This window comes from Daphnia pulicaria, chromosome 10, assembly GCF_021234035.1.
Source record: "Daphnia pulicaria isolate SC F1-1A chromosome 10, SC_F0-13Bv2, whole genome shotgun sequence".
NCBI lineage: Eukaryota > Metazoa > Arthropoda > Branchiopoda > Diplostraca > Daphniidae > Daphnia > Daphnia pulicaria.
In genome coordinates this window covers 3,361,274-3,386,987 of record NC_060922.1, presented here as the reverse complement: position 1 = coordinate 3,386,987, position 25,714 = coordinate 3,361,274, and the positions used below count along the sequence as shown (strand labels likewise).

Here is a 25,714-nt window from a genome sequence, read left to right as displayed (position 1 = left end):
TTGGCACAAAAATGTAACTTACTTTTATGGTGTCTGTTTTTTTTGGGCTAAGCAGCTATTAGTCGAAGTCCGTAAATGACACGATTGGAAATGGTCCTGGTCCTCGGTCCCAGAATCCTACTCATTGGCTCTTTAGCGAGTGCTCGCACTCTGATCCATTCCCCGCCATTCCCCAATAAGCGAATGCATCACTCTCTATAACCTACAACCTAAGTTATTAACATGAACCTAACTTACGTTAACCGTTAACGAGTACATTCGCTGATTGGGGAATAGATTTCGCAATTGATTGAATTCGTAATGGCCAGCATATTTCTAAACCATCTAACCCCTGATCATCAGTGATTATAAACCATTCCATTGAATGTGTACCACCTTCGGTTTATTTTTAACAATTCAATGTCATTTCGTAAAAGTTTCTTAGGGAAAAGAACTTTTAAAACTTAATAAGAAGATAGATAATTGAATTGGTTTTCATACTTCATTTGTATTTCAAAAATTGTTTCTGAAACTCATTAGTAAATATTATATTTCGCATGCTATCTATTTATTAACTACAACTAAATCCATTTTGTAGTGCTAATTGCCGTAGCTTAGAAAGCGACGCATGAGGTGGGGACATTGAAGACACGGATAATGTCAACTTGTTTGCCCATCAGCTCATCGAGGGGACGAGTCAACATCTCCTCATTCAGCTGCTCGGACAAGACGTTCTTGGGAAGGCAGTGGAAGCCCAACTATCAGAAAAACAAGTTCGTTAATACTACTCACATATCGTCACACAAATTTTTAATTAGATTTTTTCTAATCGACTTGAATAAAAACTAATAAATACCTTCTTCTCAACGGTCTCTTGAGCGCGAGCTCCCTCAGCGCATTTGGGGACTGATTCGGTGGAGAAGCAACGCTTGTTATCCTGGACGACCATTTTGTTGCGGTAGACAGTCCACTGCGAAGTGCGGCGGATGGTCTGGCTAGACAAGATGTTCTGCTGGAATTTGGGCAACAAGGGCGAAACATCGCTGATACCGAAAACGGTCTCGGATTTCTCCTTCAAGCACTCTTCTTGGATACGGCGGAGCTCAGCAATATCTCTAGAAGAAATGTCGCTCTTGCATCCGGCGGGGTGTTTCAACTCATAGGCGACATCCATCAGGTCACGGGGAATAGAGCACTGGCGAGGACCAGTCAAATCGGTGACCTTGTTGCCAGTCTGAGAGCCGCAAAGACCACACAGACGACCGCGATGGATGGGAGAAGCCAAAACGACGACTTCCTTGGCGTCAGTCAAAACGCGGATCATATGGGAGAGGGGTGAGTCGACTTCGATGAAGTTGTCGGCGGTTTTCTTGATGACGGCCAAAACCTCTTTTTCGGCGTTCTTAACAGTGTAAGATTCACTGCTGACGGAGATTTCCATTCCGTTGACCTTCACCTTCTGTTGGGCAGGGAAGATTTCGATTTTCTCTTTGTTCAACAGAACAGTAACGACCTATTATGAGAAAACACCATAATTAATAAAATATTTCCAACTAATTAACTACTAAATATTTAATAAAATAATTAAATTTATTACCTTCTTGTCTCCTTCAACGCGAGACAGAACGGCGAACTTGTAACGGCCAGAGCAATCCTTGGTCAAGACTTGGTCGCAGCCAGCGAAAGAGGCGTTGTAGAACAGGCCATCGAAAGTGGTGACAGTCTCAGAACCAATCAAGCAAACGCCTTGAACGTGTAAAATAACAATAGTTGTTGTAAATTAAAAATTTGCTGAAAGCTCAGTGATAAATAAACCTACCGGGGGCAGCCAAGACGGAACGGGGAACGGCCATGCGCTTAGGCAAGAAAACCTCAGCGACGGGGTGGACTTCGATTCCGCGGAAGAAGACGTTGGACCAGGGTTTGTACAACTTAACATCCATGGAGCCGGCCAATGGGTAGTAGAGACCTTCGATGGTGATCTGGTTAGCAGTGTTCTTAACTTCCACTTGGTTGTCGGACATGTAAGAACCCCACCAGTTGCGGACGAGGTTGGAGGCCTTGACAGTGACATTGCGGACAACAGCGGGCATCTAGTTGCATCAAGTTAAGTCAAGCCGTAAATCCGGTAGTCATATAGAAAAAAAACAATAATATTTTAATACCTCGTTGTAGTTGATGGTCATAACGGCCTTGTTCAAGATGGAAGAAAGGCGGCGAGCAGCGATGCATTCATCGCTCATACTGCGGCCCTGGATCTCCTGTTTGCGGCACTGGGTCTGTTCCCATTTGTTGCGCAGAGTGGGGGACATGTCCTCCTCGCTGCGAGCCCAGGTAGTCTGATATCACACATTAAATAAAGTTAATCAGAAAGTTCATAGTTGGAAACACAAAAGTAGGTGGTACTTACGGCGACAGTGATCTTGCGATCTTCAGTGCAAGACTTGCCGAAGCCAATCTTGACAGTGGAGCGGCGCTCGGCTTCATCCTTGATGAGCTCTTTGCGCTTGAAGATCAAGTTTTCGGGGAATTGAGCGTCAACCTCGGCGCACAGAACGAAGTTGTTCTGGCCCTCGACTTCATCGCGTCTTTCCATCATGAGGCTTCCGCGGTGGGATTTGCCGTCCATGCCATAGGCAATGGAAGAACCGATACGACGGGCCTTGATGGAAGATGACTTGGGGACAAGCTCAGCGGTGAAATCCAAGGAGTAGCCAGTGGGGTTGGTCAGAGTCTGGAAGACGTGTTGGAACTTTTGGGATTCCCATTGGCTGTCTTGTTGTTTCAAGTACTGTTCATTCTGGATCTGTTCGCCGTAGACGGTGTCAAAGAGGGACTTGGCGTGGAGGTGGCCAGCAAGGGGGGTCTCGAACTTGGAGTCAGATTTGGTAGCTAAAGAAAACATATTGAGTTCATGACATATTTTCTGAGAGAGGTTGGAATTGTTCAATTGAAACTTACAGATAGCGACGATGGTCTTGATGGCCTTGGTCTCGGATGAGGCCATATCGAGCCACAAGCTCCATTCACGTTGGCGGATAGTGGATGGCAGGGCCCAGAAAGCCAGAGTACCGAACCAGTCCTTGGTGTAAGCCCAAGGCTGGTTGGCAGCCAAAGGCTCACCACGCTCAACCCAAACGAAGTTCATGCCGAGGTGCTTCTCACCGAAGACGACCTTGTTCTAATATTAACAACGGAAAGAATTAGACTAAAATTGTTGAATTCCAGGGGACATGAAAATGACAAATACCTCCTTGGGCTCTTCAACATAAGTGATGCGCTTGGTCTCGGCGAGGAGGATAGCGGGGGTGAAGTCGCTGATCTTGCGGATGGTGGTGAAGGGAATAATGGAGTGCTTGACGATGCGGAGCTTATCGCCCAAGATTTCCCAAGCGGTCTGGATCTTGCCAGTCTTGACTTCACCTTCGACGGAGAAGCGACCTGGGAGAGCAGCAGCCCATTCCATATCGACACCGGTGGTGGGGTAAGAGCGGGCGAAGGGAGTCTCAACCATCAGGCGGGTGGTCATCTTGGAAACGATGACGGGCTTCAAAGCACCTTCCAACTTGACGCTGAGAGAGGACATGGCAAAACCACCCTGAATGTTCGACTTCAGGGAAACAAAGACGCTGTGGTGGCTGGCCCATGAGTAAGCCAAACCCATCGAAGAGGGAATGCGAGCGAAAGAGTCCAAAAGAGGCAAGTATTTGTGGAAATTGATCTCCAATTTTCCGGCGTTCTCGCGGAATCCCTTCTGAAGGATCTGTCTCTCGATCATCTTGAAGACGGTGGTAGGGTTGATGGTGAAGAAGCGTTGGTAGTTGTCCAAGAAGTTCAGGTAGATGTAGAGCTCGGGCTGGCCGGTGGCGCGGGCCTCAATTTTCAGTTCCTCGTGGATTTTCTCCAACTCGGGGCTGATGATGGAGGATTCGTCCTTGTTGGCCTTGAAGCGAAGACCGGGTTTACCAACCAGACGGTCGATGAACTTTTCGGCGTGCTTGCTGTCAATAGAGAATTCCATCAACTTGGTGAACCAAGGTCCCATGGCGACGGACCAGCTGCTGTAGTGGTGAGAGGGGATGAAGGACTCGAAGCCGGGGAAGTTGACGGTCTCGGTCAAGTAACCCAAACGGGTCTTCTCGGAGTAACCGGCCTTTTGGTAGTTTAGGGCAGCGTGGGAAGTCCAGAACATGGGCCTCATCAGAGCAACGACGGCTTCAGCGCGGACAGTCTCCTCGCGGTTGAGCGGGTTCTTGTTGACAGCTTTGCTGGCGATGGTGGTGTAGATGAAGTGGGAGATCTGGTCGTTGGGCTCGTACCAGGTGCTCAAAGCAACGCGGGACCAGAAAGCCTGGGGTGGGTTGCTGACGAAGAGCAGGGTCAGGGCGGCCAAGCGGACCTCGGTTTCTTCAGCCTTGTTGAAGAAGATGGGCATCAGCAGAGTGCCGACGATTTCCTTCTTTTCTACAGCCAAAGTGCTCAGGGCGAAGATAGCCTTGGCGCGGACAAGGTTGCATAGAGCCTCATCTTCAAAGTCCTCGGACTCGAAGCGGGACAGGACAATGTCCTCCTCTTCCTTTTCGGATTTCTTTGAGTTGAGGGATTTCTTGGCTTCGATCCACTTCTTCCTCATCTCCTTCTTGGACAAGTTGACCAAGTCGCGTTGGTTGCGCTCATACCATTCGCTCTCGTAGTGAGAGCTGGGCTCGCAGGAGGTGATGAAAGGCTTGACGAAGGGAACGATAATTTCGTGGCCGATGTTGCCCAAAGCGGTCAGGAAAGCCATGCGCTCGCCGGCATCTCTGGCGATCTTAGCCTGCTCGGCCAAGTAGGGGACCAATTGGCTGGCGACAATGGAGTCGCTGGGGTTGCAGAATTCGCCCATAACCAACTTGGGGAACATGTTCAAGCCGAGGGTGCTGTTGACGCAGGCCTGGTAGACCAAACGAGACAGAGACAAGGCAGTGGTGATCTTGAGCTGGCGGTGGCTCTGGACGACTTCGGACTTCAAGAATTCCTGCAATCGTCCCATTCAAAATTAGTCGTGTGACACATCAATCATGAATCATTTAGGCCATATTTTGTCATTTACCATGAAGCTGGTCAAAAGCTCCTTGGTGGGAGTCTCAACAGTAGGGACGAGGGCAGAGATGGCCTGGACGGCTTGTTCGCCAACAATCTTACCCTGGAGGATCCATTCACGGACCAACATCAAGGAAGGATTGGTGCCGGAGAGCATCAGGGTATCGACAACGATTTGGCTGAAAAAAACATGCTTGGTTAACAACCGTCCTGAAACAAAACAAAACAATCTGATTTCATCATAGATTATGATTACTTTGAGGTGCTCCATTCCTTGGTCTCCCAGACCTTGGCGACGAAAGCCATCAGCTCGCTGTAATCCAAAGATGCCAACACTCTGCGGAGCATGTTAATCTTGTCAGAGGTGTTCTTGGTGGCGGGGTCGACGTAGTAAGACTCAGACTCGACGTCGCTGATGATTTCGGAGAGCAAGCGGAGGGCCTCCTTCTTCAGGATCTCAGGCTCGACTTCCATGATCATGGGCGAGTTGACGTTGCGGAGAGTGGGCTTGCCCATAAGAGGTCCGTGGGTCTTGTAGTCATCATCGTAAGAGTAGGCCAAAGTCTGGTAGATGTGAACATCGGCGGAGATGCGGGAAACCAACTTGGAGTAACCAGTAGGGGTGGCAGATCTCAGGGTCAAGTGCTGGATGGTCAAACCTTCAGTGGCTTCGGTCTCATAGCTGAAGGGCTTGACGACCAACTTGTCAATGGACTTGATGCGCTGGACGATGAAGTGTCCCTCGGCAGAGGTACAACCGATGATTCTAACGGTGTCGGTGTGCTATTCAGAAGAAAAAAATAACAAGTTTAGCCAAAAGGTGTAGTAAAATCAATCATTAACTTATAGGGCCTAAAGAAGTAACGTCACATACCGAAATTTTGTTCTCGCAACCAGCGCCGTTAACCAAGTTGCAACGAAGTCCTTGGTTGCTGTTGTAGTTGAAGACGGGCAGAATGCGGCAACTGTCCAAATCGCGGTTCTTCACGATTTCGTAGACGGGGAAGTTCTGGCAAAGTTCGGGAGCGGGCAAAAGCTTGGGCTCAGCCTCGACAGCCTCGATGGGCAAGCGGCTGATGTGGTACCAGGTTTCGCACTCGCCAGTCACGGATCCCTGCGCCAGTAATTTTTTTACTGAGACAAATTCCACTTTCAATCACAGGAAAATTATTCTTTTACCTCCATGGCGTGATAGACGGTGTTTTCGGCATAGTAGTTGTCGTGTTCACCCTGATGGAAGACTCCAGAAGCTCCATCGAGTTGGAGTTGGATCTGGGCGGCCAAAGCGCGCTTGAAGTTGACGATCCACAAGGGCTCTTCTTTGCCAATGGAGACAGTTTCAACCTGAAATGACCAATACAGGTTTGATCAAAATTGCGTCCCACAATGATTCAGCACCATTAAGATCGTTGTATACCTTGCCAGCGACAAACTTGACTTGGAAGGGTTTCTCAAGGTGCTCTTGGTCGATAATGCGAACTTCCTGTCCGGGGTCAACTTCAGAGTATTTCTCCATAACATCTTCGTTGAATTGCTTTCCCTTGGTGGAAAGAAGCTGAATGTGCAACACAAAGTGGGAAATGAAATTATAATTCGCTAACTACAATGAAACTAAGCCCTGTGATTTGAACTTACAGCAACGACGATGGTGCTCTCGTCGACGGGTTCGATAGTCAAACGTCCCTTGATGGATCCACCAGACACCTTGGTGCTAATGCCCATGATGCCAGTTGAAGTCCAGCCAGCGTAATCGTATTCGTAGGTGTAACCAGCCATCCAAACTGAAGAAAGGATAACCAAACAGAATTTAGATCTCCATTTCGTTAAAACAGAAAAGGCGCTCGATTACCTTTGCGAGTAGGAGCGGCATTTACAAGGGTCAGTCTATCGACGGTGACGGGGCGCTCGATTCCTTCCAAGTTCAGGTTGGAGGGCACCTTTCTGGCGTCACCACCGTAGTGGGGGTGGTTGACATTTTCCCAGGACTGTTCGCCGTTCAAGATTCTTTGTTCAATGTTCTTGATTCTGAAAGGAGTTTCCAGTCCCTGGAGAATGGAGTCTTTCTCAATGGACTGAGAGGCCTCAATTTTGTTGGGAAGAATCAAACCACAAGCCAGGATGTGGCTTTCTGGCAAATCCTTAGCATTCTTTTTGGCGATAAGGGAGAGATCATCGGGAAGGGAGTGGATGACAAGAACTTCATTCAAGATGCTGCGGGCGTTGTTTTCGTAGAGTGATACCAACGAAGAGATCAGGCTGATATCAGTGCGAGAAGGCACTCCCGTAAAGGTCTGTTATTTAAAAATTTAATCGGTTTTACACTTTTCTTTGTTAAGAATATAAAAATTCTTAATAGAATCTATTTTTTCATTTTGTAATTATTTTTGAAGAAAATTGTTTCTTATTACTTTGACATTTCCAAGATGGCCAACCAGCTTCTCGTTCTCACGCTTTTCAGCATCGAACAGTCGCTCGCCAACATTTTCACACTGGGCTCCCATTGAAGGTCCAGAGTGGGCATGGATGGCGTGTAGACCTGGCTCTAGTCCGTAAATGACACCTCTTATCTTGACAGGGCTATTAATTGAAGCTTGTTCAAGCAGGAGTTTGCCACTGACATCACCGACGCTTCCCTGGATGTTAACGAGGGCACGGCGAGGTCCTTCAACTGACTTTCCGACACAATATCCGACGGCGATAACTATTCAAATTGATGGAAAATAATAAAACAGTTAATTATTATTCTGAAAAATTATACAATAAATTGATCTTACGGAAAAAGAGTGCAAGGAGTTTCATTTTATCAAGCCCGAACCACTCGGTGAAGGGTACTTGGCAGGAATTCAATGAACTACAATTTTGTCCTATACCCTTCAACTATTATATAGTATCAACCAGAAATCTTATTCAGCAATCAGATAATTTCTTAAACGCTTTTCATCTAAAAAAGAGCGCAGTGTGCAAAGTTGTCACAGTGCATGCAGCAAGCCCGGTAAAAAAGGGCGTGGTCATCTAAATTCTATCACGAACTTACAGTTTATTCAACTTGCAGACATATATTTTTTTTTTCATCTTAAATATCCAAATTGTATGAAGCACGCATTTTTCAATATCGAAAACTACGAAATTGACTCCGATTATCAATAATTTTTGCATGGGACAACATGTTTGTGTTACTTAAGGCTATCGCTAGAGAGCATTTTATTTCAAGGCTTATTTAATGACGTTTGCTATGCATATTGGGGTTTATTAAATGACCCTTTTTCAGTAATTAGATCTTGCAAATATTAAATTAGTTCTATACGGTATTTTAAAGAAAAATTTTACACGGGTTATTTTATTGGGAGCTCTCACGGCTCAACGTGTGATACCCCCAAACAGAAGCGTTTAAATTTCAGATAAGCCTCCAGCCATCCAGGCTGAAATCGAAAAAAAAACTTATAAAATTTTAAACGGACATGTCTCAAAAGTGGTGTTTTATGGGGCCCAGTTTTTAAAGGGGAATTTCAAAGGATAGGAAAGGGTCTTCAAAAACATTCTTTTTAAACAAATAAATTTATGATTCCATTAAATAAACGACGCCAAATATTTTGGCGTAAAGAAAACTATTTTAGCGCCATTCTAAGTATTTTTTTTATTTTAGAAAAAGCCGATTTTAACACGGCGCTTATGGGGGGAAAAGGGGGTGTTTATGGTAAACGAAGGTGTAGAGACGTGGGGGTACATCCTACGACAATGTCAAGTGTGTATGATTTGTAGATCGTCTTTTCTTCTCTTCGGGAAGAAAAGAAAAAAATTCTATCTCTTGCCATTCAAATTTGAGACACGTAGCGCCATAGGAAAGCACGCAAAATGAGGGGATTGTTCTTAATAGCTTGGTGGGTACTTTAAATTATTACAAAAATTACCAACTGCTGTGTTAATTAGAGACAACTAACGATAATATTACAAATTACAATAGTGACAGATCGAAAATCTTGGTATTGGTATCAACAATGGTATTTAAGAGCTGTGGAGCTTCATTGCGTGAAAATGATTTAGTATTATTTAAAAATTCTAACAGATCAAACGATTTTAGGGTAAAATTAAGACGCTTGTTCAATGTTGATGAAACCAGAGTCTAGCATATGGTATTGAAGAATACATAGCTCATGAAATATGTTCAGTGCGTATTCGTTATCCTTAGTTAATTAATTTAAAGATTTTTTTATCGTGGATTAGGCCTATCAGATAAAGAAACATGAAATAGAGGGAAATTTTCCGACGGGCAAATTATCACTTTGCATTTATATAGCTAAACTGGGTTCCTCTATAACACATGGATTTTGGTTTCATTTTTTCAGCATTGTATCTTTACCAAGTAAATCCCATGTAAAATTTTGACGTTGAGCTGACAAAAACAAATTAAATTTTAGCCTATTAGTTCATTTTTGTTAATCTATCCATCAGAGTGAAAAGAACGATTTTGACAGAATCGTTTTATGAAATTAAAAAAATGGATTTATATTTCCAAAAATGACTATCAGTGTTCTGGAACTTTTTGATAATCTTCCCTGAAAATTAAATGAATATATTTAATATAAAGTTCATATGAGCTGCGTTGTTATCGCTGCCACACGAGCTGGACTCACTGGCCCCGTATTCAACAGATGGAGTCATGTTTCAATATTAAAAGGGACGGTGTCAGCACAGTCACTTCGCCGTCGTCACCGTGGTCATCACCGGATGTCATCTTGACGGCTTATTTGTAAACAGTTTGTTATCATTTCGTAGTTGGCGAGTTGTATAGCTTAAAATTTGATGAAATACCACAAAATTTTTCTTTCATACTTGAATTACTTGTACTTCAACATTTGCATAACTTAACTCAAAATCCATACATTTTCCCTAGCTTTTTCTTCTCACTGCAATTTAAAAAGTGATTTGAAGTAAATTTTCAATTTTATTCTTCGAATAAAAATTCAAACTTGTTTAAAAACCAACAATATATAAAAAAACTAAAAAAATTGAAATATAGCATGATTTTCTTATATTGCTTCAATCACAGCGTCCGTTGCATGTATATAGGACTACTCGGCTTAACATTTCTCTTCAAATCAAAAAAGAAAAGAGTAAAGGACAATCGAACCACTCATCACATTCGGAATGGTTACATAATACTGAATATTATTGAAGAATAAATTTAACATTAAGTATATGGTAGTAAAATAAAACTACTAATAGTAATTAGGACACTCCAACGTTGATTCCGTCCAGAAAAAATTCAATTCGATTGATATTTTAATATACATATTAAGTACTTATACTTGGCACTACACATAAATAACAGGCTTATGTAATTAGTAGTTTCACTAGATTCATTTCGTCGTGCCACTAAATGTAACCAAATCTTCGTGGCGTTGTTGGTTGCCAAGTGTTATTTGTCTGATGCGGCAAATCGTTGGACCTTAACACTTGTATGGCGTTTTGTCAAGTTGCACATAAAGAGGAAAATTTGCGCGATCAGCTCTTGTGAATGGGTGGCAATGGGTGGCGAGAAAAAGACAGGGTGTGTAAACCACCTCCCGATCTTAGTTTTTACTGTGATTCAGTGATAGAAATCGCTGACGAAGTATCATTCAATTGGTATAAAAGCCGAACACGGACTGAATAACTTTTGTGTTCAAGCCATTTTCGTGCCAAGTACCCTACCCAGCGGTTCGGGCACTCCAAGATGCGTCTTCACACAGTTTTCTTCGGTAATTATTTAATTTTTAATTTATTATTATCCGGAGTATAACATTGATTTTTCTATAAAAAAAATATTGCATCCCTTAATCATAAAAAGAACGCTTAAACTAATCAAATTTTATGAATGATACACAGTCATTGCCCTCGGATGTGTTGCTGCCAGGTCTCCCCATAAGCCCACTGAAGGTCCTCGTCGTGCCCTCGTCACCATCGAAGGTATGGACATCAGCGGCAAACTTATGGTCGAGCAAGCTTCTATCACTAGCCCCGTCAAGATCCGTGGTGTCATCTACGGCTTGGAGCCCGGTCGTCACGGTCTGCACATCCACGCAGGAACTACTTTGGGTAACCAATGCGATAGCGTTGGCCCCCAATTCACTCCTGCCGAGAAGTACGATAGTGAACGATCAGTGAGCTACATCGGCAACATCAAGGTAAAAAACAAACTATCGATTTTTAAAGAATTTAATATAATTAAATAAATTTTATTTTTTAAAAAATAACGTTAATTTTTGTAAACAGACCTACTCGGGTGTGCCTTCCCGCACTGACGTCAGCCTGATTTCATCGCTGGTGTCTCTGTTTGAAGAAAGCCCTCGTAACATCTTGGGTCGTGCCGTTGTTATCCACCAACTCCCCGACGACAGAGCTCGCATCAGCAACACTGAAGCTGAGAACCGTTTGGTCGCATGCGGCCTGCTTACTACCACTGAAGTCGAAGATGTTACCACCATCGAATCTACCATCGTCGAGGCTCAAAGAAGATTCAACACTGACAAAATTGAACAAAGAATCTTGAACGGAGAACAGTCCTGGGAAAATGTCAACCACCCTCACTATGGTGGTGACGCAAGAAAGGTACCCTCCAACCTGAACTTGGAAGGAATCGAGCGCCCCGTCACCGTCGATAGACTGACCCTTGAAAATGCCGCTCCTACTCGCAAAGGTAATCGAGCGCATTTTCTGTTTTAACGAAATGATGATCTAAATTCTGCTTGGCTATCCTCTTCAGTTTGGATGGCCGGTTACACCTACGAATACGATTACGCTGGCTGGACTTCAACTGGTATCATGGGCATTAGCACCAAGGTGTCTGGTGGATCCATCAAGGGACGTTTGACTATCGAACCCGTCGACGAGAGCACCATCATCGTTGCTGTAAGTTCAAATCACAGGGCTTAGTTTCATTGTAGTTGGCGAATTATAATTTCATTTCCCACTTTGTGTTGCACATTCAGCTTCTTTCCACCAAGGGAAAGCAATTCAACGAAGATGTTATGGAGAAATACTCTGAAGTCGACCCCGGACAGGAAGTTCGCATTATCGACCAAGAGCACCTTGAGAAACCCTTCCAAGTCAAGTTTGTCGCTGGCAAGGTATACAACGATCTTAATGGTGCTGAATCATTGTGGGACGCAATTTTGATCAAACCTGTATTGGTCATTTCAGGTTGAAACTGTCTCCATTGGCAAAGAAGAGCCCTTGTGGATCGTCAACTTCAAGCGCGCTTTGGCCGCCCAGATCCAACTCCAACTCGATGGAGCTTCTGGAGTCTTCCATCAGGGTGAACACGACAACTACTATGCCGAAAACACCGTCTATCACGCCATGGAGGTAAAAGAATAATTTTCCTGTGATTGAAAGTGGAATTTGTCTCAGTAAAAAAATTACTGGCGCAGGGATCCGTGACTGGCGAGTGCGAAACCTGGTACCACATCAGCCGCTTGCCCATCGAGGCTGTCGAGGCTGAGCCCAAGCTTTTGCCCGCTCCCGAACTTTGCCAGAACTTCCCCGTCTACGAAATCGTGAAGAACCGCGATTTGGACAGTTGCCGCATTCTGCCCGTCTTCAACTACAACAGCAACCAAGGACTTCGTTGCAACTTGGTTAACGGCGCTGGTTGCGAGAACAAAATTTCGGTATGTGACGTTACTTCTTCAGGCCCTATAAGTTAATGATTGATTTTACTACACCTTTTGGCTAAACTTGTTATTTTTTTCTTCTGAATAGCACACCGACACCGTTAGAATCATCGGTTGTACCTCTGCCGAGGGACACTTCATCGTCCAGCGCATCAAGTCCATTGACAAGTTGGTCGTCAAGCCCTTCAGCTATGAGACCGAAGCCACTGAAGGTTTGACCATCCAGCACTTGACCCTGAGATCTGCCACCCCTACTGGTTACTCCAAGTTGGTTTCCCGCATCTCCGCCGATGTTCACATCTACCAGACTTTGGCCTACTCTTACGATGATGACTACAAGACCCACGGACCTCTTATGGGCAAGCCCACCCTCCGCAACGTCAACTCGCCCATGATCATGGAAGTCGAGCCTGAGATCCTGAAGAAGGAGGCCCTCCGCTTGCTCTCCGAAATCATCAGCGACGTCGAGTCTGAGTCTTACTACGTCGACCCCGCCACCAAGAACACCTCTGACAAGATTAACATGCTCCGCAGAGTGTTGGCATCTTTGGATTACAGCGAGCTGATGGCTTTCGTCGCCAAGGTCTGGGAGACCAAGGAATGGAGCACCTCAAAGTAATCATAATCTATGATGAAATCAGATTGTTTTGTTTTGTTTCAGGACGGTTGTTAACCAAGCATGTTTTTTTCAGCCAAATCGTTGTCGATACCCTGATGCTCTCCGGCACCAATCCTTCCTTGATGTTGGTCCGTGAATGGATCCTCCAGGGTAAGATTGTTGGCGAACAAGCCGTCCAGGCCATCTCTGCCCTCGTCCCTACTGTTGAGACTCCCACCAAGGAGCTTTTGACCAGCTTCATGGTAAATGACAAAATATGGCCTAAATGATTCATGATTGATGTGTCACACGACTAATTTTGAATGGGACGATTGCAGGAATTCTTGAAGTCCGAAGTCGTCCAGAGCCACCGCCAGCTCAAGATCACCACTGCCTTGTCTCTGTCTCGTTTGGTCTACCAGGCCTGCGTCAACAGCACCCTCGGCTTGAACATGTTCCCCAAGTTGGTTATGGGCGAATTCTGCAACCCCAGCGACTCCATTGTCGCCAGCCAATTGGTCCCCTACTTGGCCGAGCAGGCTAAGATCGCCAGAGATGCCGGCGAGCGCATGGCTTTCCTGACCGCTTTGGGCAACATCGGCCACGAAATTATCGTTCCCTTCGTCAAGCCTTTCATCACCTCCTGCGAGCCCAGCTCTCACTACGAGAGCGAATGGTATGAGCGCAACCAACGCGACTTGGTCAACTTGTCCAAGAAGGAGATGAGGAAGAAGTGGATCGAAGCCAAGAAATCCCTCAACTCAAAGAAATCCGAAAAGGAAGAGGAGGACATTGTCCTGTCCCGCTTCGAGTCCGAGGACTTTGAAGATGAGGCTCTATGCAACCTTGTCCGCGCCAAGGCTATCTTCGCCCTGAGCACTTTGGCTGTAGAAAAGAAGGAAATCGTCGGCACTCTGCTGATGCCCATCTTCTTCAACAAGGCTGAAGAAACCGAGGTCCGCTTGGCCGCCCTGACCCTGCTCTTCGTCAGCAACCCACCCCAGGCTTTCTGGTCCCGCGTTGCTTTGAGCACCTGGTACGAGCCCAACGACCAGATCTCCCACTTCATCTACACCACCATCGCCAGCAAAGCTGTCAACAAGAACCCGCTCAACCGCGAGGAGACTGTCCGCGCTGAAGCCGTCGTTGCTCTGATGAGGCCCATGTTCTGGACTTCCCACGCTGCCCTAAACTACCAAAAGGCCGGTTACTCCGAGAAGACCCGTTTGGGTTACTTGACCGAGACCGTCAACTTCCCCGGCTTCGAGTCCTTCATCCCCTCTCACCACTACAGCAGCTGGTCCGTCGCCATGGGACCTTGGTTCACCAAGTTGATGGAATTCTCTATTGACAGCAAGCACGCCGAAAAGTTCATCGACCGTCTGGTTGGTAAACCCGGTCTTCGCTTCAAGGCCAACAAGGACGAATCCTCCATCATCAGCCCCGAGTTGGAGAAAATCCACGAGGAACTGAAAATTGAGGCCCGCGCCACCGGCCAGCCCGAGCTCTACATCTACCTGAACTTCTTGGACAACTACCAACGCTTCTTCACCATCAACCCTACCACCGTCTTCAAGATGATCGAGAGACAGATCCTTCAGAAGGGATTCCGCGAGAACGCCGGAAAATTGGAGATCAATTTCCACAAATACTTGCCTCTTTTGGACTCTTTCGCTCGCATTCCCTCTTCGATGGGTTTGGCTTACTCATGGGCCAGCCACCACAGCGTCTTTGTTTCCCTGAAGTCGAACATTCAGGGTGGTTTTGCCATGTCCTCTCTCAGCGTCAAGTTGGAAGGTGCTTTGAAGCCCGTCATCGTTTCCAAGATGACCACCCGCCTGATGGTTGAGACTCCCTTCGCCCGCTCTTACCCCACCACCGGTGTCGATATGGAATGGGCTGCTGCTCTCCCAGGTCGCTTCTCCGTCGAAGGTGAAGTCAAGACTGGCAAGATCCAGACCGCTTGGGAAATCTTGGGCGATAAGCTCCGCATCGTCAAGCACTCCATTATTCCCTTCACCACCATCCGCAAGATCAGCGACTTCACCCCCGCTATCCTCCTCGCCGAGACCAAGCGCATCACTTATGTTGAAGAGCCCAAGGAGGTATTTGTCATTTTCATGTCCCCTGGAATTCAACAATTTTAGTCTAATTCTTTCCGTTGTTAATATTAGAACAAGGTCGTCTTCGGTGAGAAGCACCTCGGCATGAACTTCGTTTGGGTTGAGCGTGGTGAGCCTTTGGCTGCCAACCAGCCTTGGGCTTACACCAAGGACTGGTTCGGTACTCTGGCTTTCTGGGCCCTGCCATCCACTATCCGCCAACGTGAATGGAGCTTGTGGCTCGATATGGCCTCATCCGAGACCAAGGCCATCAAGACCATCGTCGCTATCTGTAAGTTTCAATTGAACAATTCCAACCTCTCTCAGAAAATATGTCATGAACTCAATATGTTTTCTTTAGCTACCAAATCTGACTCCAAGTTCGAGACCCCCCTTGCTGGCCACCTCCACGCCAAGTCCCTCTTTGACACCGTCTACGGCGAACAGATCCAGAATGAACAGTACTTGAAACAACAAGACAGCCAATGGGAATCCCAAAAGTTCCAACACGTCTTCCAGACTCTGACCAACCCCACTGGCTACTCCTTGGATTTCACCGCTGAGCTTGTCCCCAAGTCATCTTCCATCAAGGCCCGTCGTATCGGTTCTTCCATTGCCTATGGCATGGACGGCAAATCCCACCGCGGAAGCCTCATGATGGAAAGACGCGATGAAGTCGAGGGCCAGAACAACTTCGTTCTGTGCGCCGAGGTTGACGCTCAATTCCCCGAAAACTTGATCTTCAAGCGCAAAGAGCTCATCAAGGATGAAGCCGAGCGCCGCTCCACTGTCAAGATTGGCTTCGGCAAGTCTTGCACTGAAGATCGCAAGATCACTGTCGCCGTAAGTACCACCTACTTTTGTGTTTCCAACTATGAACTTTCTGATTAACTTTATTTAATGGGTGATATCAGACTACCTGGGCTCGCAGCGAGGAGGACATGTCCCCCACTCTGCGCAACAAATGGGAACAGACCCAGTGCCGCAAACAGGAGATCCAGGGCCGCAGTATGAGCGATGAATGCATCGCTGCTCGCCGCCTTTCTTCCATCTTGAACAAGGCCGTTATGACCATCAACTACAACGAGGTATTAAAATATTATTGTTTTTTTTCTATATGACTACCGGATTTACGGCTTGACTTAACTTGATGCAACTAGATGCCCGCTGTTGTCCGCAATGTCACTGTCAAGGCCTCCAACCTCGTCCGCAACTGGTGGGGTTCTTACATGTCCGACAACCAAGTGGAAGTTAAGAACACTGCTAACCAGATCACCATCGAAGGTCTCTACTACCCATTGGCCGGCTCCATGGATGTTAAGTTGTACAAACCCTGGTCCAACGTCTTCTTCCGCGGAATCGAAGTCCACCCCGTCGCTGAGGTTTTCTTGCCTAAGCGCATGGCCGTTCCCCGTTCCGTCTTGGCTGCCCCCGGTAGGTTTATTTATCACTGAGCTTTCAGCAAATTTTTAATTTACAACGACTATTGTTATTTTACACGTTCAAGGCGTTTGCTTGATTGGTTCTGAGACTGTCACCACTTTCGATGGCCTGTTCTACAACGCCTCTTTCGCTGGCTGCGACCAAGTCTTGACCAAGGATTGCTCTGGCCGTTACAAGTTCGCCGTTCTGTCTCGCGTTGAAGGTGACAAGAAGGTAATCAGTCAAATTCTTTATTAAATATATTGGGTGGTTTATATCCGTTGAACAAGAATTTCATTAATTGGAATTTTCCTTGTAATATTAGGTTGTGACTGTTCTGTTGAACAAAGAGAAAATTGAAATCTTCCCCGCTCAGCAGAAGGTTAACGTAAATGGTATGGAAATCTCCGTCAGCAGTGAATCTTACACTGTTAAGAACGCCGAAAACGAGGTTTTGGCCGTCATCAAGAAAACCGCCGACAACTTCATTGAAGTCGACTCACCCATGTCTCATATGATCCGCGTTTTGACTGACGCCAAGGAAGTCGTCGTTTTGGCTTCTCCCATCCATCGCGGTCGTCTGTGTGGTCTTTGCGGCTCTCAGACTGGCAACAAGGTCACCGATTTGACTGGTCCTCGCCAGTGCTCTATTCCCCGTGACCTGATGGATGTCGCCTACGAGTTGAAATACCCCGCCGGATGCAAGAGCGACATTTCTTCTAGAGATATTGCTGAGCTCCGCCGCATCCAAGAAGAGTGCTTGAAGGAGAAATCTGAAACCGTTTTCGGTATCAGCGATGTTTCGCCCTTGTTGCCCAAATTCCAACAGAACATCTTGTCCAGCCAAACCATCCGCCGCTCTTCGCAGTGGACTGTCTACCGCAACAAAATGGTCGTCCAGGATAACAAGCGCTGCTTCTCCACCGAATCGGTCCCCAAGTGCGCCGAGGGAGCTCGCGCTCAAGAGACTGTTGAGAAGAAGGTATTTAATGTGTATACTTATGTCGATTTGAAACAACCTTATCAATATTTATGTGAATCTTATTAATGAACCTGTTTTCTGATAGTTGGGCTTCCACTGCCTTCCCAAGAATGTCTTGTCCGAGAAGCTGAATGAGGAGATCACTAGCCGTCCTCTTGATGAGCTTATGGGCAAGCAAGTCGATATGGTGCGCGTCTACTCGGTGCCCACCGCTTGCCTTCCCTTTTAAATAAATAAATAAGAACTTGCCGAATAAAGTTTGGAAACTGTTCAAGCAGTTTTCACTTCTTTAGAAATGACCCTTGCAACCGAACGTCATATGAAAATTACTGAAAATCCTAAGATATATTAATTTAGAAGTTGGAATAGACTCTCATTATATCGAGAGTAGTTATGGCATGGAATTGTTTTATGGCGTTTTTGTGTTGTATTGACGCATCGCCAGGGTGATGTATTCTATATTAAAAAACAACTTCCAAGAAAGAGATAAATAAATATGCAGCATCACAAAATTTAAAAGTTGTCAACAAACTTATTCAAAAATATATATTTGAACACTCTTTGTGTCGAAGACGAATCGTTAAGTTGTCCAGTGAGTTAGAAACGTTGAAGATTGGTCAAATTTACTATCACTTTTAAAACTCAAATTTAACCCAAAATTTGGATGAACGAGTAATAAACCAGATTGCCAATGCTTTGGGGTTCTAACTGCGTCTGAGGAGGAAAATTGATGACCAACCAAGATGGTAATCTAGAACCACTCTTTACAACGGTCCCAATACGCAATAATACCAAAATGAAAAATAAACGTTATTAAAACCTTTAGGAGCTGTTTGGGACGCATTTTTTGTTTTTCTTCAAATCCAATGCAATCTATCACATATAATGAAATTTCTGGTATCATTATTGTAAAATAGAGTATTCCACACTGATTTGAGACCTTTCCTATCCCATGTAATGGTATTTGTCGTGTTGAATCAGGGAAGAATACTCTATTTTAAAATCATTATAAGAGAATACTCATTATATATGACAGGTTGCATTGGTATTGAAGAAAAAACAAATTAACGTCCTAAAGTTCTAGCCTGAAATATTTCCAAATCGTGGTGGAGACCTTTCCTATCACATATAATGGTATTTTTTGTGTTGCATCAGTGTAGAATACTCTATTTTATAATAATTATAAGAGAAAACTCATTACATGTGACGGATTGCATTGATGTTGAAGAAATACAAAAAAAAAACGTCCCAAACATCCCTACTAAAACACCGCATACTAATAACGTTATATGATGGTCAAAAACGAATGTGTACAACCACATTGATTTTTCGAACGTTGTATTTATCTAATTTTTGTTCGAAGAAATTCATCTTAAATTTTAGATTTGCTTAACGTTCATAGCATGTACGAATACAACAATCAATATCAGCACCTAAAATGAACATAAATTTTAGGAACGGATTTGAAGGTGAAATCTAGAAAGTAGATATTTCACATTTGTTGCGAGCCCGAAGGGCGAAGCTAATAATCGCATACGCAGAAGAAAAAAAAACCATGTCACTTTGTCTGTCTGTCTGTATGTAACGCTCCATAGCTCGGGCGTTTTACGACAGATTTCGGACTTTTTTGTCTTAAAAATTAGACAAAAAATATGCGATGCGACCAGAACAAAAATAATTTAATTTACTTAATTAGTTCTCCCGTAAATAATGAAAAACTGTTAAAATAATTGCTTAACGACTAGTGACATCTGGCGGTTGCGACTACAACTTTGTCACTTTAGGTCAAAATAAATCACCACCAGATGTCCATAGCATCGCCTTGATGACGCAATCTTTTATTTGATAAAAGTGCACCTCTGTCGTGCAAATTTACCGCCGGAGGCTATGCGTGAAATCCCTCTATCCTGCAAATATATCGCCGGAAACCATTTTGCTCTTGCGAAAAGGTTGGTCAACCGAATTAGTTGTCGTTGTAGTGGTAGATTCGTGTGGCGAAGATGGCTGGTTCAAGTCCGCCTCCCACCAATATCGTTTACCGTGAAGATCGGTGTGAATGGGTTAGGGTATGTGTAGTCTAGGTTCAGAACTGTCATGTGTAATGGATCGAATTAAAAGACGAAAAATAGATTTTTGGTTATAGCGCTGGCATGATAATGAAGAAGGCCATGGTTCAAGACTTTCAAGTCTCATTATAGATTTACTTTTTTTTAAATTAAAAATATTGTTTTGACCCATGCCCTTTGTTAACCATAACTCAGAAAAATCAAAATTTTGCGATAGAATTTTTTTTCACAAAATTTCAGAGAAAAAACATAGAATTTACAGAAAAATTAGGAAAAATTAGGAAGGCATTTAGCAAAAAGTCCGACTTAACAATAGGCCCTGAATTTTTCATTCAAGACAGTTTTCAACTGGCTTACGACTATCCCTTCGCGGCGAGCTGATAAGCTTGCTTTTCTATCTTAATTTAAAGCGACGCGCATCAAGTAGCGTCATTTAAGCCCTTACTCGTTTTTTATTAGGTGATTAAATAAAATGCTCAAATATGCGCTTATCGCGCAAGAATCCCCGTTTGTACTACTGGATTCAAACTGGCTGTAAAGGGGGTGAAGATGTGGCATGAAGTAATTATTTTGACCGCTAGGTGGCTGCCGTTTTTATATTGAACTTTTTTGGGATTATATATTGAACTTTCTGGGGGTTTTATATTGACTTTTTTTGCTTTTTATATTAACTTTTTGTTTTTTATATTACATTATTTTCAGTTTTTATATTGAATTTGTTTTATATATATTCTTTTCTATTTTATAAAATGATGTTTTGAAAAACATTTTTATATTGAAAAAGTGGCGGTTTTGGGCTCTCATAGAAATTGGACATAAATCACGTCAAAGATGTGATGAATATTGAAATCAAATATAATATTTTTCCAATCTTTTATAGGTCATGCTATTTTGATTTTTTTTATGGAAAAAAAATCAAAAACATCCCTTCGGGGGAGACTGGAGTAAAACGGGACGGTTTTCGTTTGCCGCCTATATCTCCCCAACTAATCATTTAATTTCTTTAAAATTTTTTTTAAATGTATTCCCTATTGTAATGTACCCCCCATATTTTTTGTATAATTTTATAATAAACCATTTCCCCATAAAAGACCTTTAAAGTTTACTCAAATTTATGGGAGGAGCCTATTTTGGGGGGTAAGTGAGGACACTGGGGTGGGTGGTGAGGGACGTCCTCCGTTTTCGCCTTAAAATTCATTAATAAAATTGAAAAAAATTGAAAAAGTGTTCCACTGCATAGACTCTTTGAGTTTATAAATGTTTCAATTTGATTATTTTGTTAATGAACCTTTTTTCTTATACAAACAAAATTCCTTATGGAGCAGTAGGACATCCTGCGTTGCTAGGTGAGGAAATCGAGCCTCTTAAAAATGCTGTACGCTGATTGGTCCGTAACTGTCCCAAATTAGCCAAAAACAGCTGTCCCGATTCCCGGTTTAGACACTTTTTTTAAAAAGTTAATACTGTCTAAACTAATTGATCTAAAATTCTAATTTTTGTTTCTAACGATCAAGAAATGATTCAGCTTCATTTCTATACTACATTTACATGCCATTATCGTTTATTTGTTTCTATAAACATAAAATGGCGGAGACAAAAATTTCTAAAAAAAAACCGTTTTTTTAGTTTTGTCAATAACTCATGCAGTTATTGACAAAACTCAACCAAATTTCATGCCAAAATATATTATACGTATTTAAATAACATACTAAAATTTTTTAAAATTTTATGAACATCTACTATTTTTCCCCCCACTGTCCCTTTTGACCCGGTGTCCCGGTATACTCCAGTCTCCTACCTTGCTAACCCAGGTAGCTGACAATTCAGTCTGTTTTTGTTGGACAAAATGTGAACTGTTGAAGATAGAAGGCAGCAATTGCCTCTTCACGAATCACGATCTTTTTTATTATTTTTTCATTCTTTATCATTTATATTATATTAATTTTTAAAATCCATCTTACACATCGTGATAGTTCACTCACGTATTACTCCCCCCCCCCCAAAAAAAAAAATAACTATGATATTAGAATGTCCATGTCATAGCGTTTTTATTCTATTGAAATTGTGTACATTCCAATCCATCGTATATTAATCATGGTAATGTGTCGTTCCTGTGTACGAGTCTCGTCTTCTAACGAATATAAACGTGAGCAATTTAGTGTCCCCTCACACCCGAAACACCTATAGATATGACAAACCGGTGACAAACCTATACAGATATTTTATTTTCTAATACGAGCAACTTCAGAACTCATTCAGAATATGAAATATCCTATGTTCAATTTTGTATTGTCTGAACAAAAAATCTAATCAAACTCAAACTTGCAACTAAAATCTGAGCATCCTTAAAAATAATAAAGAACAAGGTCCCTTCTATGTTCCTTTTTACATCAGATGAGCCTACTTAGTACTTATTACTAAAAAACTAGTAACTAATAACTTGCATCACATTTACCTTCTAAAATTTAAGAATTGTTCTCTTTTTTCCAACTTTTATTCATAATCTACAAATTTTCCATTTATACAGCTGAAACTGCCAACATTTCATTCTTCTTCAAATTTACCGTTGTAGAATGGCAAATATTGTAACACAACTTTCCAGTCAGTGAAGTACAAGCCAAGTGCAGCAGCAGCAGATCCATAGCCTACTGCTGACGGAATCCTATTTTAATTACAATGATTTAATAAAACTGTTATATTTGAAAAAAAACTAAGTTTCAAAGACTTACATAGCTTTTAGAGCAGTGATAGTAGTAGGAGGTCCACTTGGGCCGTGACCATGAGATGCTAGACGGCGGCTTTGGATGATTATACTTTTAACACGAAGCATGTCTATAAAATATAAAATATTATTTTTATTAAGCCAAAATTTGGTGAGACTAGCAGTCTCATACAACTGAATAAAAAAGTTAATAAGTTAATAACACCGATAGCATCTCACCTGATAGCGACTATGACTGTGACTGTGACCAGTTACAACTTACAAGTTTTTCAATCAGCTGTTCTGAAGAAAGCAAAATGGCGGCTATGCTACAGCAATACAAAATCTAAAAAAAGCAAATTCTAATGGCATTGTCAAAATCACAAATCTGTTACAAATGTCAAATCAAATCAAAACTAAATTTTATTAGAGAATTTTCAAATTACACACTCATAAATTTATTTCGTTTGTTTCTCAATTTGATTGAGCTCTCGCTCTAACTGGGATTTTTTTCTGAAAGCTAATACTTCTGGATCTGTATTCATGTATCGTTGCATCGTCGGTCCCCAAATATATGAACCCGCTGCTACTCCTATAAATAAATAGTAATTAATTGTCTTCCTTCAACATTATAAATAAAAAAGCAACAGCAGTTTTGAAATGTATAGATATCGAATAACTGAAAAGTGACATTCAGTCGTCAGCATGCGACAAGAATTTGCCAGAGGTAAACAATTATCGAAGACGAGGAAATACTTGCCAATCAAAAGAACTACTCCCACCGTAACGGGACCGTATGGACCTCTAGGTTTGCGAATTAACATATCAAATTTCGGAAAGAAAGTCCAATAATTCTTTGTTGAACTTGTTTGAAGACAATTTTTTCCTTTTACTACTTCCACGGGAGACGCTCTTTTAAGTCGTCGTCTGTAGAAGTGTAGATGATGTTGGGAATATGGTATGACGTTCACGTTTTAATCCTAGATGACACTACTTTCTTGGATTTCCGAAAAATTATTTGTAATGATCCAGTTACTAACTTACAACTATTTCGATGTAATTCAGTACGGAAGAGCATAACCACGATGACATGGCTTTGAACGATACGCGAGAAACATTTTTAAAAGTTTCTATTAATCGTTGCATTAATCAGAAACCATTATTGGGTTACCTATAAAAATAAAAAATCGCTGAGTTAGACAATATTTCATGTAATACATCCTTTAACTGTCAGCCATTTTTAGCGGGATAGTGGGTCGATCAATCTTGACGAATAGATGAAGGATGAAAACCAGAAAAAATATAGATTATATTTTGAGGACCATGGATGAGAGTAAATCTTAACACTACTATGTAAAAATTAAATACTTTGTGATCCAACGGAACACTTGATGCTTACACAAAGTTTTAGAGTGGCTTTATATTAACCGTTTTAAAGTTGACCAAGTAAATCATTTATTTTGAAAAACTTGTTTGTAGTGTAGCTCTCTCGGTCAAAACATTTTTGCCGAGTTCTCAGTGTTTTAAAATATTTTCACTAAGTTGACATTTGGTGGTCAGGTAAAACGGCCGAGCAATGTCATGAGTTCATTGCAAGTAATTTAACTGTTTGCTGTCCATCCATTGGCGATCGAGCAAGATACCTTCCATGTGTTTGTACATTTGAACTGGTCGAGTCTTTATCTGTGAAACGCTTCAAAATCCTCCCAGGGGAAATAGTACGTGGAGTGTTGACTCTCGATGTCGCGGACGAGACCTTCCAAAGGGAGGCGAAACCCCCAAGTCGTCACCGTTGCCGCTTCAGAGCAAACACGGGGGGAACGAAAAACCAGAGCGGATAGATTCTAGTTCCCAGTCCGGGTCATATACATACCGTCCACACAAACTTATTTAAATAAGGAAAGACTTTTTGTTGGGTTAGTCTGAAGGAATAGGAACGGTTGGCGCTCATGTTGGATTATTTTCCGTCGACTCGAACAAGAGAAACGCTGGAAATAAATAAAGAGGACTGGACTGACTTCCTTCTTCGATGCGAGACCAGTCGAATATTAGTCGATTGCCGGCCCTACACGTGGCCCCGCAACACAAATAAGCGACGACCTCATCTGCCGAGGTAGAAAACGTTGGAGATGGAAGTTTGTTTTGATTTATCTAATCTTCCGGTACTGTTCAGACGATACCGACCGTCTACCCGGGCAAAACAACGCCAGCATGATATTGTGTCTCGCTTTATTGACTCGGTAACAACTTTTTAGGCTGCGTTGCGGGTTTCGTTTCTTTTTCTTTTCTGCTCTCTTTGGCTCGCCATTTCGCCTTCATTTTATTGCCACTCAAATCATACTCGATAGAGAAGAACAACCAGGCTTTCTTAGGTATCAGCATTTTATTTCGCAGTGAAAGAATATCACGGCCAGCTGTCGTCGTCTCTCCATGCTTCGCATTGTAAAAATAAATTAAATAGCGTTTATCAGCTGTCATTCGGCCAGGACAATGACTTTGTCCCCATGCGCATGAATGGCAGTGGTTCCTGGATTCCAGTTGTGTTCCAGGTGTGTAATTATCTCTTCTCGTGATACGCAGGCACAGTATGATTAAAATCGGAATACGATACGGAAATAGTGCTGCCGCAGAACGTCATCTCTGGATGATCCAGTGTCGGCAAGGAATTAAAAACCTGAAATTCGTGTAGAATTGGCAGTTTATCAACAATTCTACACGGAGTAAATACATTTCAGCTGCCGTCTAAGAATACGACTGTCCGTGTTGTGCGTGCGGGTAACTGTTGGAGATGGATATCTCGTGATTCCCAGGCAAATGGTGTCAAGTGACAGGTGAACATCAAAAGGGACGAGCCGACAGGACAGCCTCCAGGCCAAGCTGCTGACAATGAATGACTCATTCAGATTGCTAATAAGTTTGTCGAGATCACCACCGGCTTCACTTTATAATCAACCAAGCCTGAAAACAGTCGACAAAACAATTGTCTGACAAAAAAAAAATCAAGTCATGAGGAACGAAATCATAATGGCGTGATGAACCGCTAAAACGGTCATTTCCCCTTTCAAGATGTTGCGTGAGAGATGCCGTTCGGCGGTAAAAAACAAAAAAGAGAAAAAGATAAAAGAAAATG

At 43.0% G+C, this 25,714-nt stretch overlaps 2 protein-coding genes across 2 annotated transcripts; one reads left to right on the top strand and one right to left on the bottom strand.

Moving 5' to 3' along the window:
- Positions 1–467: 467 nt before the first annotated feature.
- LOC124313943 (vitellogenin-like) lies at positions 468–7,966 on the bottom strand. Its single transcript, XM_046778806.1, has 17 exons — positions 7,836–7,966; positions 7,470–7,762; positions 6,911–7,352; positions 6,697–6,842; positions 6,479–6,616; positions 6,241–6,405; positions 5,936–6,175; positions 5,318–5,844; positions 5,072–5,240; positions 3,230–4,996; positions 2,941–3,160; positions 2,390–2,871; positions 2,145–2,318; positions 1,799–2,072; positions 1,577–1,725; positions 836–1,492; positions 468–737 (listed from the first exon to the last, which is right to left on the bottom strand). The coding sequence occupies exons 1-17, from the start codon at positions 7,858–7,860 to the stop codon at positions 594–596; spliced, it is 6,012 nt and encodes a 2,003-aa protein (XP_046634762.1). The 5' UTR covers positions 7,861–7,966; the 3' UTR covers positions 468–593.
- A 2,722-nt stretch (positions 7,967–10,688) lies between these two features.
- LOC124313944 (vitellogenin-like) lies at positions 10,689–18,336 on the top strand. The gene is made up of 17 exons (XM_046778808.1): positions 10,689–10,799; positions 10,927–11,225; positions 11,314–11,737; positions 11,804–11,949; positions 12,030–12,167; positions 12,241–12,405; positions 12,471–12,710; positions 12,802–13,328; positions 13,406–13,574; positions 13,650–15,416; positions 15,486–15,705; positions 15,775–16,256; positions 16,328–16,501; positions 16,574–16,847; positions 16,921–17,069; positions 17,161–17,817; positions 17,903–18,336. The coding sequence occupies exons 1-17, from the start codon at positions 10,775–10,777 to the stop codon at positions 18,044–18,046; spliced, it is 6,000 nt and encodes a 1,999-aa protein (XP_046634764.1). The 5' UTR covers positions 10,689–10,774; the 3' UTR covers positions 18,047–18,336.
- Positions 18,337–25,714: the final 7,378 nt, after the last annotated feature.

What these genes read in the sequence shown, in the direction of transcription:
- LOC124313943 (XM_046778806.1), bottom strand. Translation starts at nt 7,860, where the DNA reads ATGAAACTCCTTGCACTCTTTTTCC. An exon ending in GTTGCGAGAACAAAATTTCG is followed by an intron (nt 5,845 to 5,935) that starts GTATGTGACGTT and finishes TCTTCTGAATAG; the next exon opens with CACACCGACACCGTTAGAAT. An exon ending in ATGTTGAAGAGCCCAAGGAG is followed by an intron (nt 3,161 to 3,229) that starts GTATTTGTCATT and finishes TGTTAATATTAG; the next exon opens with AACAAGGTCGTCTTCGGTGA.
- LOC124313944 (XM_046778808.1), top strand. Translation starts at nt 10,775, where the DNA reads ATGCGTCTTCACACAGTTTTCTTCG. An exon ending in GCTACATCGGCAACATCAAG is followed by an intron (nt 11,226 to 11,313) that starts GTAAAAAACAAA and finishes TTTTGTAAACAG; the next exon opens with ACCTACTCGGGTGTGCCTTC. An exon ending in TTCCGTCTTGGCTGCCCCCG is followed by an intron (nt 16,848 to 16,920) that starts GTAGGTTTATTT and finishes TACACGTTCAAG; the next exon opens with GCGTTTGCTTGATTGGTTCT.